The sequence below is a fragment of the Lampetra planeri genome, chromosome 34 (assembly GCF_965212315.1).
Source record: "Lampetra planeri chromosome 34, kcLamPlan1.2.h2, whole genome shotgun sequence".
In the NCBI taxonomy this organism is placed as follows: domain Eukaryota; kingdom Metazoa; phylum Chordata; class Hyperoartia; order Petromyzontiformes; family Petromyzontidae; genus Lampetra; species Lampetra planeri.
In genome coordinates, this window is record NC_136140.1 from 5,418,111 (window position 1) to 5,433,484 (window position 15,374).

At 45.7% G+C, this 15,374-nt stretch overlaps 1 protein-coding gene across 1 annotated transcript in view; it reads left to right on the plus strand.

Annotated features, from left to right (window-relative positions):
• The first annotated feature begins 528 nt into the window (after positions 1 to 528).
• Positions 529 to 15,374, plus strand: part of TEX264 (testis expressed 264, ER-phagy receptor) — a 154,245-nt gene continuing 139,399 nt past the window's right edge. Inside the window, exon 1 of the mRNA XM_078610581.1 lies at positions 529 to 1,261. Within this exon, the coding sequence (XP_078466707.1) occupies positions 1,004 to 1,261 (258 nt within the window). The 5' untranslated portion in view covers positions 529 to 1,003. The remainder of the gene's footprint in view (positions 1,262 to 15,374) is intronic.

Genomic DNA, 15,374 nt, shown 5'->3' on the forward strand with positions numbered 1-15,374 from the left:
ATAAAGCTCTTTTGTTGACAGATGTCCACTAATAGGTCCATGTGACCTCCGCAGCTACTAGGGGCCGATAAATTCAATAGAATCGTAACAAAACAAAAAACAAATCATCCTCGAAACGAAACTGCGACAATTCATCGAATCGTCGACGCCGTTGTACATCCAAGCTCTCTCAGCACGTGGCCCCATGGTTCTATGCCCCCCCCCTCCCAGAGCAGTGTTCGCGTCCGCCCACGTGGTTGGAGGAATCCCACGAACTATAAAGCTCTTTTGTTTACAGATATCCACTAATAGTTCCATGTGACCTCCGCAGCCACTAAGGGGCCGATACATTCAATAGAATTCTAACAAAAAACACCAAATCATCCTCGAAACGAAACCGCGACAATTCATCGAATCGTCGACGGCAAGCTCTGTCAGCACGTGGCCCCATTGTTCCATGCGCGCCCCCCTCCCTCCCAGAGCAGTGGTCGCGTCCGCCCACGTGGTAGAAAGCGGCGCGTGGACCCGGAAGTCCGTGGAGCTCCTTCACGAGTCCCACACGCAGCCCGCATTGTTGACATTCGCTGCCTCATTCTCCCCGATCACGACAGCTGCCGCAAACGCGACACGTCGCCGCCGCATCCCTTGCCTTCTGTCATTAAACTCCTCCTCCCCCGCAGCGCCTCCAAATAACAAACAAACAACAATCGCCAGCAAACGGTAATTCCCCACCAACCACAAAACCCACCTATGAACCCACCACATGCCAATTGCATTTCGTAGACCGGACGCGCAGAAGCGCGCTGTGATTGGTGGGCGCGGGCGCGAGGTGGCCCAACGCGCGCCTCCCATTGGTCAGCGTCTGCGCGCGCAGCCAATGGGCACGCGCTTCGCTCCGCCGCGCGCTTAAGCGCTCCAGTAAATACAAACGGTGGCAGCGGATAGCAACAACAAGCCCCAACATCGACCCATCGTCGTCTTTCTCTCGCCGCCGTCGCAGTCACCGCCGCCGCCGCCGCTTCTCATGGAGGACTGGGCGCTGCTATCGCTCATCGCGGCGCTCCTGCTGCTGCTGCTCGGCTCGCTGGTGGGCGTAGCGCTCCACTCGGGGCTGTGCGCTGCTGTGGTGGTGCGTACCGGGTCTCCGCCCGTGCGCGGCCTCACCGTCGCCTACAAATACCGCGTGGGGCCCTACCGACAAAGCGGCCGCCTCTACACCGAGGCGGCGAGCATCGCGCCCAGGCTGCGCTCCATAGGAGTCTACTACGACGACCCCGCGCAGGTGAGCGGGGCGGATGGTGCTGGGTTGAAGGTGGTGGGGGTTGACCGGTGTGTGTGTGTGTGGTGTGTGTCCAGTGGCTATAACACAGCTGGTTGGCACAGTAGGGGGCACAGGTGGTGCATCAGCCGGTCATCTCAGTCATCTCAGTCGACCCGTGACCTCTTCTGGGTCTGCCTCGTGACCTTCTGCCCAGCGGGCGTTCGACACTTCACGTGGCCTCAAGGTGCACATGGCCTTAAGGTGCACATGGCCTGGCACAAGCGTCGTGGTGACGTCATCGCCACTTAGTGGCGAATGGCGGTGGTTGTTGTTGTCCTGGGGGGGGAGGGGGTTGAGGGGTGATTGTTCGTGCTGATGACCCTGACGACCTCCACGGGCCAGGGGCCTGGGTGGTTGTCGAGGGGTGTGGGATTGAGCGGTCAGGTCAGAGGTCGCAAACGGGTTTTGATTCCTTACCCGTACCCGGCCGCACCAGGGTAGCCGGGTATCGGGTAGGGTACGGGTATCGGGTACCCGGTTGCGACCTCTGGTTCAGGTACTCGTGCGGATTTCTGATGCGCCTGCTCAACAAACCGCAACACGTAGGCAATAGCTTCGGTCACCCACTCAACAATTGGGCCATCATCTACTCATCCAGCCACCTGCCACCAACCCATAGTTCCAAACGCCTACCCACCCACCCAACTTCTCAGTCGTCCTCTCCAGGCACTCACTCGTAGACTTAGTCACCTACTCATCCAGTAACCCACACCATACATGTCAACCCCCGTATCAGTGCCTAGCTTATTACAGGCCAATTCACACACCTCATTGGTCACCCCGTGGTGCCCTTATGAATCTCAACGTTCATCCTACAAAGTCCCATCAGAAGGGAGAAACACAAACAAATAGACAAAAATTGGTTTGCCCTTGCCCGTATTGAAACGGCTGTACGCCGTATGGACCTGAAAACTCAATATCCCTGCACAAGAATACGGGGTAAACCGTATGGGTTGACAGGTATGCCACCCCCACCTAATCAATCACATATCCATTAAATCAATCGCTTACGTACCTTCACACTCGAGCGTTTTTGCCCAACCACCTACCCACACACCTAACCCAATCACTCACCTTCCCGATCACTTAACCCCCCCCCCCCCCACACAATGTCTGCTCACCAAGTCAATTAATTTACACACTATCCAATTTCCGTTATTCCACTCATATATTCACCTACCTGCTGACTCCCTACTCATCACCCACCCCTCCACCAACCTACGTATCTGCTAGACCATCCCTTCTCAGCTCCAGTGCTTGCGACCTCCCACGGTCCCGTCTTTTTGTAATAGTTAATTTTCATTCTCCAAATTGATCCGCTCCACCTGATGGTCCTGATGGTAATCACGGAAAGCAGTACCGTGGGCAGCATTGCACTCCGAACCGCCCACCCACTCCCTTAACCACTCAGCCAACCAATCAACCACCCCCATCCCCATGTCCTTAAGGGTCTCACAGGTCGACGCAACAGGCTGTTGTTGAGTCTCTGCCCTTAGGGAAAGACCTTTCGTGCTGATGACACACGTAATGGGTGTGATGAGCTGTCATGAGGTTCTTTGGGGCCAATCTGCCACACTGCAGTATTTGGCATGTGGTTTATTGCGGCCGCTAAAAAAGCCCCTGACCACAATTTCGTGGAACCACATGTGCCAAACTGCTGCTGGGCAATACTTAATCTATAGCCGTTTCTCATGACGTACTTGTGACATCTGTAATTTATGTGCAATCAAGAAGGGCCATTGCCAGAAACGTTGCCTCACTAGTCTAAGGCTGTGTTATTGAGGAATGCGTCCAGTTTATTTGTGCATATAATGGTTAAATGAATGGTGTAATTAGGAAAATTTACTTAGGAATAAATACGCAGCAATTGTTTATTGTTCCTTATTTCATATCTCGATGTGGTGGGTGAAAATATCACGTTGGTTATTTTTCCCTATGGTTGGGAATGGGAGACATTGATACGTTTGTGCCAAAATTCGCCAACGTGTGAATGGAGCTCACTGTTATGTTAATGCGCGTACGCATTAACAGCCGTGTGGGCATGAGCGCACAGAACCTGGCCTCTTGGCAGTTCAGAGTGCACGCATCACTACCTGCCCAACAAGTGCAGACGTTGCCTCAAATAGCTCGATCCATTTCCGCTCCCCTGGGCGATAATTAACTGGTAGGATTGAGCGTCGATTGCCACCTTTATAAAACGTGATCCGCATGTGTTGCGGTTGACGCGTTCCGTTTAATGAATGTCAGATCTTTAGCCACGAATGCATCCTTTATACGAACTCGATCATCGTGGTCAATCATGCTCCGTCAGCTGCTGGATTAAGATCTTACCAATCCCTCACAGTCTCTCAAAGTCTTGCGATGCAACAGTTCATCTCGCGCCTGGACATGCGCTGATTTCATCGCTTCTGGCCCAACACACCTGCGATATTTCAGGTGCTATATTTGCTCTCGAAAGAGTCTTCAAAGTAATAAAATAACCTTCCGGTGTAAAGCCACTGAGACATGTAAACGCAGTTTATAATAAACACGGAACTGACAATACACAACCGTATGGTCTCATTAACGCCATCGTGTGTCCGCTGCCATAATGCCCCCCTCTTTAACCGTACAGCATTCGACAGGCATCTGCCAATGCAGTGTGTGTGCGCATCGTGAGGTATGCTCGCTGCCTCTTTAAGTGCCACGCTGTACAGATGACGTGATTCCTGTTGGTGAGGCCCCCTTGGCATGAGGGCTCAGCGTGCGCCCAGCTGTGGCTAAGATTGAGGCCAAGTACTGCACATATTGACCTGTTTGCGCAGTCTCTACCACGCATGTGCACACGCACAACCCTTTCAGACACTGCTACTCATTTATAAGCCATGGAAAAAATTTCCATTGCCAACGTGCAGTGTTCATTTTTTCATGCTCTTGAAATCCGGTCAGGTGGTACTGTGGTCAAAGTTCCGGGCTCTGGTGCTGGGCATTTAGGGCCTTTCGGCCTGTGCCAAGCAACTTTGTAATTAAAAAAAACTAGGATGGTTGTGGTTTCACATCCTGTTTAGGATTTTATAGAAATATTTGAGGGGGCACCTCATGATTATTTATGTATTCATATATATATGAAATACAGTATAGTTATTTGAGGTGGAGTTGTTGTTCAGTGGTTAGCATACTCTGCTATAAATCCAGAAAACTGATTTCGATTCATGGCAGTGGCTGACAGCAGTGGCAAGTGATGTCTCAAACGGTCCTGGGCACTGCCTTTCACCAACCCGCACAGACCAAAGTGGTGAAGCATGGTCAGACAGCCCCCGTGATCGAAACTGCGTGGGGATGCCTACTTGCAATAAAAAATAGAGACCCTCCACTCGGTCAACCTATTCATGATAATGATCATCATCATGTATGGTTTATCCCGGAGAGTGTTTCTTGATCCTCAACTTTTTTTTTCAGAGGAACCTGCATTGGGAAGTTTGGGAAATGTCACTAATGACCCGCATTCCAGGTTGAGGGCCCACACAGCCCTCGTTCACCCCAGGGATCTATAAAATTAGTACCACTTTGCGGCAAGTCGACAGTGAGGTTGTTCCGTGGAATGGTTTATTCTCCAACCATAGGAATGTGGAATTTGCGCAACAGTCTCAGGGCTGTCGAACATATGTTGAGTGCCTCCCCATTCTAGTTGTAACAGGACACAACAGGTTATTTTTTTAACTATGAAGAAATAAACTCCTAAAAAAATATATTTTTTTAAAACAACGGTTTTATTCACAAGTTCGTTTAGCTCACGGTCGAGAAGTACATCGATGATGCGGCGCCTGCTCGAACATCAATGCTTACTTGAATTAATTGGTTATTTTATAAATGAATCTTCAATGTACAACTTTTGTTTGTGTGGAGTGAGGGTGCCCGTAACTCGTTCACACGGAGCAGGCGCGCCTGAGACACGTGGCGCCTGCTTCTTGGGTGAGGCGATTCGAGAGTTTAGGGACCGCGGCGTTTTTGACGTACACAAAAATATATAAATAATAAGGCGTCCATACAAAATGAAAATTGCTTTAAAGTAGCGAATTAACTGAGTACGTGTGCAAAATTTGGAATTGATTGGACAACAGGAAGTAGACTAAATTTTGATTACAAGATTTGACCACGACACACAGACAGGAGTCAAGTTATGTTAAACCGTTGAAAAAATGGCAGTTTCTATCACTCGTCAGAACGAGTGGTTTTGTTTGTTTTTTACATTGATTCCAGCTTGATTCTGTGTATATACGCCAAGATGAAATCTGAGCATATGCTGGGTGAATTTAATTTAAGTTTTTAAATCATGCGTTAATGCTTATTATTGTAGCACTCCTATATCTTTTTATTCTTATGTTTTTTTACAATTGTAAATGAAGCTGCAGCCAGTGTACTATATTTAAGACCTAATGTTTAAATATACTTTTAAATGTATCCAGAAAAAGTGTCACTGAGTCTCACAGCTCGCTTTCAGAAGAGTTCAGCATTGGGCTGTTTGACCAGTTCCATTAATCAAGTGTTTGACATGTTTATCAACCCCACACACTTGGCAGGCCCTGGTGGGTCACCCATCCGTGGTGATGAAGCTTAGCTTCCGATATCTGATAAGATCGGATGCATTTAGATGGAGTGTTTTGATCGTAGGCATGACATCTTATGAATAGTTGTGAATGGTTATTTGCACCCATTCAATAATTTAATTTCAATGGAGCACAATTGCCCCGTAATATAAAACCAGTTTGAATATGCTGTATTACACAAGCAAATGTAATGAAAAGTGACCATACTGGGGGTGCTTTAAATGATTTTCGGTTATTGTTTCTGTCTTGTACTTACTCTCACACAGTGCTGCAGTCTGCTCAGATCAATGATCACAAGTCCAGGCCCCCCTTTAGCCCCACTTGTGGCCACTTGCCATGTGTGACTATATGACTGTGCACAGCGGTTTGGTCAATACGGGAAAGTGCATTTTTTTACTGCTTTATGCACGTGGCTTCACAAGCTTAAGATCCCTGCTGAAACGTAAGTGTCCCCCGGTGGAAAAAAAAAACCCTTTGTGCTTTAAAAACAAAACGTCTTGTAGCAAAATGCGATAGAAAATATTATCTTTGGACAAGTGAAATAAATCGTTAAATTGAGTGACATGTTGCATTGATGTTTCTATTTTTCAACTGAAGATAAAATTTAAAGTGCCCGGAGGTAGCCTTTGCATCGCCAAAGATAATCAATTTTTTTTAATTTTTTGGGTTAAACAGATGTAACTTCTGGTCGGCATGTAATTATGCACACCTTCCCATTGATTTGATAATTAGTCATGGTTTGAGGCCACGGTTCAATTAAATAATCAATAATTTTTGTCTTTTTGTGTCGTTTCTTTTTCCTCCTGTCTTGTTGGTACATTTTTGTTTGCTCCGTTAGCCTGAATGTAAAATGTGCATATGGTCTGTGGATATTTTGCATAGGTAAACATTTAGAAACATGCGCTTAGAGTATTTGTCCGGAATAAATTTCCACGTAATAAGCCACTTCCTTGTGTTATCATTTATCGCCAGATCGCTTCTGAAAAGAGCTTTCTAGCTCGGTGAGCCTTGCCTGGTAAAATTTAAATAGTTTATAGCTTAGTAGACATTGCATGTTAGTTCCCATTAATTCTACGTAAAAAAATTACTCTCTATAGTGTAAGTAACTGTGAAGCCTGTGCCTTCAACTTCGTAGTACATCACTATTTGTATTTATTTATTGAATGTTGCTTCATTTAATCAAATACATATTAGCATTCTGTTTACATGATTAGATTATAGCTGTACTAGCTTCGCCCGAGACTTGGATTCTTCTCTTGGATTAATACACGGCCTACGCGGAGGGTGGGGGGAATGCGTGACGTCAGCAGGCACACTGCGTCACGCTGCCGCATGCGGGTGACATCACAGATGTGACGTCACCGCTCACTTGCCGTGCAAAATATATCCATTATTGTGCCCTCCCGCCCCCCCAAAATACAAAATTCTATTTTTTTACTTATTGCGTTGTGTACAGTCTGGAAAACTACCCACATGCCAAATTTCAAGTTTTTTGCATGTTGGGAAGTATGCTAAACATTTCGAACAGACACATATTCGCAAATTTCCCTTTTATACTAGCTGTATAACCAAAAGTACAATTATGTTCTCGTAGGAACAAGGATATAATACAAGGACACTAACTGTACATAAAAGATGAACACATTAACAGCTCATTCTCATTGAACAAAGCAATAGCATTACAATTTAACTGTGTTAATACCCCAACACAGTAACTATGATCTTCTTGGTTCTTTCGGTAAAGTCACGTAGAAGGGAAGTAATAAAATAATAAAAATAAAACATAATAAAACAATTCTCACGACGTTTCGGCCACAACGCAAGCAGCCGTCCTCAGGCGAAGAATGAGACATTATGAAGCTAGGAGCTTATATAGGTGTAGCGAGGAGGAGCGCCTTAACAAAAGAATGTGCATATGAAGAGGAATTTAGCATACCAATGGGCAATGCGTAGGAGGTGGGCGGAGGGGTTTCAAAGTCCCATTATGCCCATGCATTATGCAGGATCAACAGCACCACGGGGGGGCGCAAGGAACAGCGTTAATAAAGGAAAGGAATGTTAATGATATGTAGCTGCATTTACCAAACAACCATGTAGAAAACCAAAGTAAAAAACTACATAAAAAACTAAAATATAAACTGATACTTACTATACTCTACAATAAGCTGAGTTACTAACAACAAATAATAAATTACAATTCTACGTCGTAAGAAGTATATAATATACTTCCATCTAAACTTTATTCTCTTAGCATATACAGTACTATATACTGCCATAGATAAACCCAACATTAAATTATAAACTGTATTGCTGTAAACCACCCTATACTTTATACATTTTAATATAACACTATGTATTATTCAACTCACCCTAATGTGTATCGAAATGGTTTATTACGTCCTTCCAATGATTGCTAAGCCTGAATCCATCTTCTCGGTTAAAATTGTCTCTGTGTTTGTATATGTGGATCGCCTCATGAACGAATCTCTCATGATAGCCAGATGGCTTGCAGAGAACCTCCGTCTTGGAGAAGTCAATGTCATGTGAGCCCACTGAGTTGTAACAGTGGTCTGCCACGGCTGAGGTGTTTGTCCTACCGTGTTTTAGATCAGCTTTATGTTCACGAATGCGGTCTGAGACGTGTCGTTTGGTTTCCCCAATGTAACTGCTACCACAGAGGCAACTTAGTTTGTAGACGCCAGGGTACTGTATGTCTGGAATCACATCTTTTACAGACGGTACCAGATCACGGATTTTATGTACTGTGTTGAATCGGACCTGGATCTTGTGTTTAATCAGGATTTTGGAGATCTTTTTTGTGACCCCAGCAATGTAGGGTAAGGTGATGGTCTTGAAAGGCTCCTCAACAGGATCCTTCTTGATAGTTGGAGTGATGGCTTTGCGGATTGTGTAGTCGGAGTAACCATTAGCCTTAAGAGCTTGGCGTACGTGTTTGAGTTCACTGGAAATGTGTTCATGGTCGGAGATGCATTGGGCTCTATGATATAGAGTCTTGATGAGGGAATTCTTCTGGGATGGATGGTGGTGGGAATCCGGTTTTAGATAAGCATCCGTGTGGGTGGCTTTCCTGTAGACAGAGTGGCTCATTGAACCATCAGGTCTCCTTTTGATTAGGACATCCCTTCTACGTGACTTTACCGAAAGAACCAAGAAGATGAATCCCTGCAGTCACGAAAGCTTTAAATCGAAAAGTAACTATGATATGATAATAAAACACCAAGACTGCAATAGCTATTGCAATTACAGTACTATAAAAGTACAATAAGATCAACACTACAAACAAAACAAACGAACATTTGCAAGTTTAATAGTTATTAATATTCTATACAATATAATCTGGGTTTTTGTCAACAGTGCGTTTCGAATATATATTTTAATGAAAATAAAAACATTGCTTTAAAAAAACTATAACAATTTCACAGACAGTGGTTCGCGTGAAAATCACAATCACTTAGAAATTACTTCCCGCTAATAAGCGCACACTTGATTTACATCAAATGCAAATATATTTATATGACGCCTCGCCAAAACTAAATGAGTGAATGACACTTTCAATAATGTGGGGTTTGAGTGCTGCCTAATTATAAATGATGCTCCCCGTGTCAAAGACCCCCGGGAGCGTTTGTGCGTTCCCGTACAGCTATGTTGCCCGCTAGGCGTGTTGACGATCGCGTGTCATCGGTTGGGAGCTTGAAGGCACAATCCTGGCCATTTATCTTCCCAAACAAGATTGCCCAACAGGTAAAAGGTTCATTTCAACGCGCCACCCCGCCGGGGCTCCTGTGTCTTATTATTCTTAGGCAGTGGCACGACAATACCGCTCGCTCGCATTCCGTCTGTAAGTGCATTCCCTAAATGATCCCACATTACCCCTGAATGAGGTGGATAACATTGCTGGTGTTTATAGACAACAGCGCAGTGGTGGGCCGCCTAATTGGAATGCCATTGTCTTAAGGAATAAAGACAATGGGCGTTTCTGACATATCTGAAACGTGATACTTTTCGCTGCTGTGCAGGCATGTCAGCAATAACTTGCATATCAGTTGTGACCTTGGGGTTAAGGGGTAGCCTGAAGTGCAAGGACCATGTCAAACAGACGACCGGTAATTATTTCTGTCTAACATTATTAATAGCTTCTTGGTTTTTTTGACTAGTTTCTACCAGTTTTTTTAAAGGTTAAGGACACTTGCCAGAAAATATCTGATAGAGAGAGTGTAAAGATGCCGACCTTTTAAAAGAGCTGCCAACTTGTTTAGCTATTTAGACTTAAAAAGCAAGATTTTATCTGGTTGATGAAGGTGGCATACCTTATAATTGTTACACCATAACTTTGCTTCTTTGGTCATGATGGGGGGGTTTCAATTTTCAGTCTATAGTCTGGCCAAAAATTCCTCAAGTAAGTGCTGGCTTTCAGAACAGGCCATATGGGAAAGCCAGCGCTAGTGCATACTGCGATATACGTGCTTTAGCTAGATAGCCATCATTCCTCGGTTGGGTTAACGCAGGATCGCGTTATACGTGTAATGAAACGTAATGGCAACGCAGTCCTCAATTAAGTGAGGGTCTGGGGATGTAAGTTAGTGTTTTGCAAAGTTGACAAGAGGGAACTTCATGCATCGGTGCGTGCAGTGAGAGCCAATCAGGTTTCGATGAGGTACAAAGTGGGCGGAGCCGAGGGCACTGAAACCTTTGGAGCAGCTGCCATTGGTTAAGTGACACGAGTGGGAAAGTGACGAGTGATTAATAGAAGGCAGGGCATTGCCATGGCTGTATAATTCTTCAAGACCTTAGTTCTAAGGGCACAAGAAAACTAAAACTATTCCAGAGACGTCGTTTTTATTTGTCAAACTAGAGTTCACTGGACCTTTGTTGTGTGGGGGGTAGGAGATGTTGAAAGGCTGAGCATGGTCAATTGGAAAGAAAAGGTAATATTTTGTAATTAGTGCATTTTCTAAACACTTAGTGAGAGCGAATTATATTTTGCTGGCTGGAGGGAGAGGGAGGGAAGGACAGACGGATGGTGATAATAATTTGTGTAAAGGAACATTATTGTAATTTGTTGTGCGTGTACACATCAAGTTATCCACCATACGACCCTGAAGTTAAGAACCTACGCTGTGGTGGCACAAGCACGGTGTCGCGTAACACAAGGCATGTGACGTTCACTAAACCTGCCTAAACAAACCTGCCTAAACTCCTGTGAAGACCCAGCATTAGCCAGCGAGGTTAAGCGTAAGTGCTGTCTGGTAATTCCTGACATGCCTTGGCTTAATTGCACAGCCTGCCATTGTTATGTTTACACGAGATGGGTGGGGGGGTTCCCTTGTAATATAAATGCATGCCCTGCGCAAAACATCAACACGGCCCTACAACACAGAGCGTTCGTCGTAATGGCTTTCGAGAAGCCACATTTGTGAATTTGGTCACTCAGAAGAGCAGGTTCGCTGCCAAAATAATTTTGTTGAGAAGGTTAGACTTTAGCCTCGCAGCCTCTCGCTCGCTCCCGCTTCAGTGAATACACAAAGCCGAAGCTGCGGGGCTGTATTAGCAGCTTGATGAACACGGTGCTGACAGCAGGACGCTTTCCAGTAGCACAAATGTGAACAGCGGCGCTTGTTAAATTCCAGCCTCTCATAAATAACAGTCGTTTGGGTCCGGTTCAAAAATTCACTTATCTGTCACTTGCATCTCGCTGAATTTCCAGCAGCTGAATGTAAAGTTTCAGGAGTGGCGTTTCATTAGCAATGATCTATATTTGACCGGCCTCTGCAGGTTTTTGCAATTACGTGCATACTTTCTCACGTTACGGTTGTACTGTAATGAATTATGTAAAAATCCGTTTCCACAACACACATGCTGCGGTGCAACGCAAAAAGAAGGTATGATTGAGTGAATAGTGGAAAAGCGTGAGTGCGTTGCTTCCTCTCTCCTGTTAGTCAGCAGTGTGGACAGGAGAAACCCAAGGCCGACTCTGCCGCCCAAAGCTCTCGTAAATTGTCTGAAGCGGTTCCAACAGCTGGGGCACATTTCTATTGGTCACTTGTGCTCGGCCTGCCATGCACATTAAAAAACAACAACGCAAAAAAAGTTGCCCACGCTTGGATGGTGGTGGGGGCGATGGGTGGGGAACCGGTCACCACAAACAGGGAGGTCACTATAAACCTGCCAAATATTTTGAGGCACTTCCGAGGCAAAACGCAAGCGAGCGAACGAGCGCGAGAACGCTCTATCCGGTCCAGAGCGAAGGGTGGCTGTGGGTGGAGGAGGGAGAGAGAGAGGGAGGGGGTAGTGCGGCGCATTGCTCTACACCGCTCAGAAGGTGAGGTCGCAACCGGGTACCCGATACCCGTACCCTACCCGATACCCGGCTACCCGTACCCGGCCGGGTACGGGTACCCGTTTGCGACCCTGGTGCGGCAAGGTACGGGTACGGGTAGGCCATGAGTCACTGGTGAGTAACCGTTTGTCACTCATTTCGGGTAGGGTACGGGTACCCGTACCCGGCCGGGTACAGGTACCCATTTGCGACCCTGGTGCGGCCAGGTACGGGTAAGGAATCAAAACCCGTTTGCGACCTCTGCTCAGAAGGTGACATGCACAGCTGGGGAGAACACCTGCATTCGCGCCGTCCCAACCACAGTTCAGCCGACACGTAACGGCACGAACCTACTGCTCGGCAAAACGCTGCCCAACGTTGTCGGCACAAACCTCCGTAAATTTTTTCGTCTTTTTTTTTATCGCACCCAATGAGCTCTCGTGTTATTTTTCCATAAGCGTTGTTTATTTTGTTTTTGAGCACAGACCTCTCGTGCATTGTGGAGGCATGGCATGTGGGGCTGCCTGCCTGCGTTGTTTTTGGCAAATACAGTCTTTGCCATTAATGTGTGGACTAGCGAGAGTTGCTGCTCAGCCCAGAGGCATTCATTATACGTTGGACTCGCCTCTGCAAGGTATCCATATATAGCATTTCTTCAGTACTCTTGACTTCACTTCAAGAGATGATCGCCGGCGAGATGGAAAGATGAAATTCAGGGCGCATCGTTAAGATAATATACAGCTGTGTACTTAACTAGATTTATTCACAATATAGTAAGACCTCGTGTAGCCTGCCAGCTGGGTACACAGAGAGGTGAATGTGTGAAAAGGTCTGATATGTGAACATCTGTCAGGCGATGACGACAAGGGAGATGGAAAGAGGACTGCACACAAACGATGTATTCATGTTGTACGTATGTATGTTGAACTTATTTCGCACCATCCGTAGCCAATTGTGCCAATCATAGGTGGGAGGGGTGGGAAAGGACAACAAACTAAATAAACAAAAATAGGCTGACTGCGCAAAAAATGAAGCGCAAACTAGCGAACTTACGCGAGATTAATAGTACATGTATCTTTCTCAAATGAAAGCTACACCATGCACGAATACTACACTGGGTGTGGGCTGTTTATTTGTGTGACGGTCGGATATGCCACATTGTGCCGTCGCCAAGAGGTTAGGCGAGGGATCGCCGGAAGTAAAAAGCAATCGGATTGCCATTTCTTTCAAGGATAAAATAGTGTTCTCTGCCGATACCGGTGATCCATGTGAACAACAAAAAAGATCAGGTGGGCCAATAAAATGTGTCAAGTTGTCACTGATCTATGTCCTCCTGCTTTCGGGGCTGTGGTATTGACGGCCATGATTGTGCACCCGCTGAACTATGCTTCGGTGCGTCCTGCCAAGTCGCGGTTGTTTGGCCTGCCAGGCTGGGAGTGCAGCTCGTTGGGGTGTCCTTGCTACCCAAACATAAGTGGCCCGGCCCTGGCCCTCTGGGAAACAGACTTTTAAGAAGTTATGCAAAACACTCGCCCTGGCTTTTCACGGGTTCCATAGACCTTTCAACGATCGCCGTGCGGTATGAATCGTGTGGGATCGTTTGGCCGTACCCGAGCATGCTCATGTTGTGGGTTTGTAAAGGGTGTGGGCCCCAGGAATGGAGCGCATACCACTTGCCACGCAGATGTCAGCTGTGATTGGGAATGAAACTCAGGTCGCCAGGTTCATAGCTTAGTGTACAAACAACTATGCCAACCACTCTCCCTCCCCACCTCGGTTATACGTTCATCTTGACTTAAAGCTTTCGTCACTGCAGGAATTCATATTCTTTGGGTCTTTCGGTAAAGTCACGTAGATAGGTTCAAATTAATAAATAAATATAGAGGGGGGAAGCTGCTTAGGCAGTCTGCCTCTGCAGCTTTCTCCCTGTTTTTATCCTCCTGATGACGATCGCTTGTGTTGTGAACCTATCTATGTGACTTTACCGAAAGACCCAAAGAATTATACGTCCATGCTCGTGAAACAATACGTGCTTTGTTTTATATCTCTTGCCTTTTAAAAAAACGTTCTATTGTTTCTTAAATGTATTCGTGCAATTGGTGCCATTTTCATGAGACCCAAGCGTCGATTGAGAACTCTCACCGATCAATGTGCACCCTCTGTCAGAGAACGTGCCGTTGAAGATTTCGCAAGACTATCCGTGAGATCCATTCATGTAGCTCCTTTCAACCTGTCCTGTTATTTAATCATTGTGTGGCGTACAATTTATTTTCTCCAAATTACACAGAGAGAAAATATGTAAAATTCTCGCAGGTTTTTTTCCGCGTAGTCATTGGTGACCAGTTTGACATTGATTTAAAGTCAGTCGAGAACCCATTTTGACACGGAGGCTTTCACGACCAATGTTATTCAATATAACGGTGTTTTTAGGGGTTAGATCGCGTAAGTATAAATTTGTCGTTAACCCGCCACCATCAGACACGGCCAACCAGTGAGGTTTGTCGCGTAAGCAAAACGTGCCGGTTAGTTACCACTTGTATAAATGTGTCGAATTGAGAGCAGTTCTGGCAAAATCGCTTGATGATGCTGGATGTAATTTCCAGCGAAACGTCGTACTCGCGGTTGTAAATGTTGTGGATTTACTCTTTAACACACTGGAGGGCTTAAGTAGGAACTAATTTGCACATTTTGTTTACGTGACAAACCTTACCAATTAGCTGTGTCCGGTGGTGGTGGGATAACGACACATTTATAGTTACACGATCTAAACCAAAAAAACTGTATTATTATGAATTGAGAACCCAGTTTAGTCGTGGTGTCTGAAACCCAGATTCAAATCGAGGATCGCAGAGTGCCTTGACCCAGGATCTTAGCCGCTCTGCCATAACTTTTTACAATTCTAATTTTTAACTGCTTTCAAAAGTAACCTGGCAAAAATTAGAAAACACTAATTTCCACACACAAGTGATTTTTGAAACTCTTCCACAGTTTACTTAGCTACGACGTACACCTTGTGAGTACTTGGCATTATATGAATAAGCCGCTTCAGAACAAAAATATTCAACAGAATGTTACACCGTGCACAGACTATCGTGTTATGTTTTCATGTACTTTACACGTGCAATGCGTTTTCCTCCAAAAACACAGAATC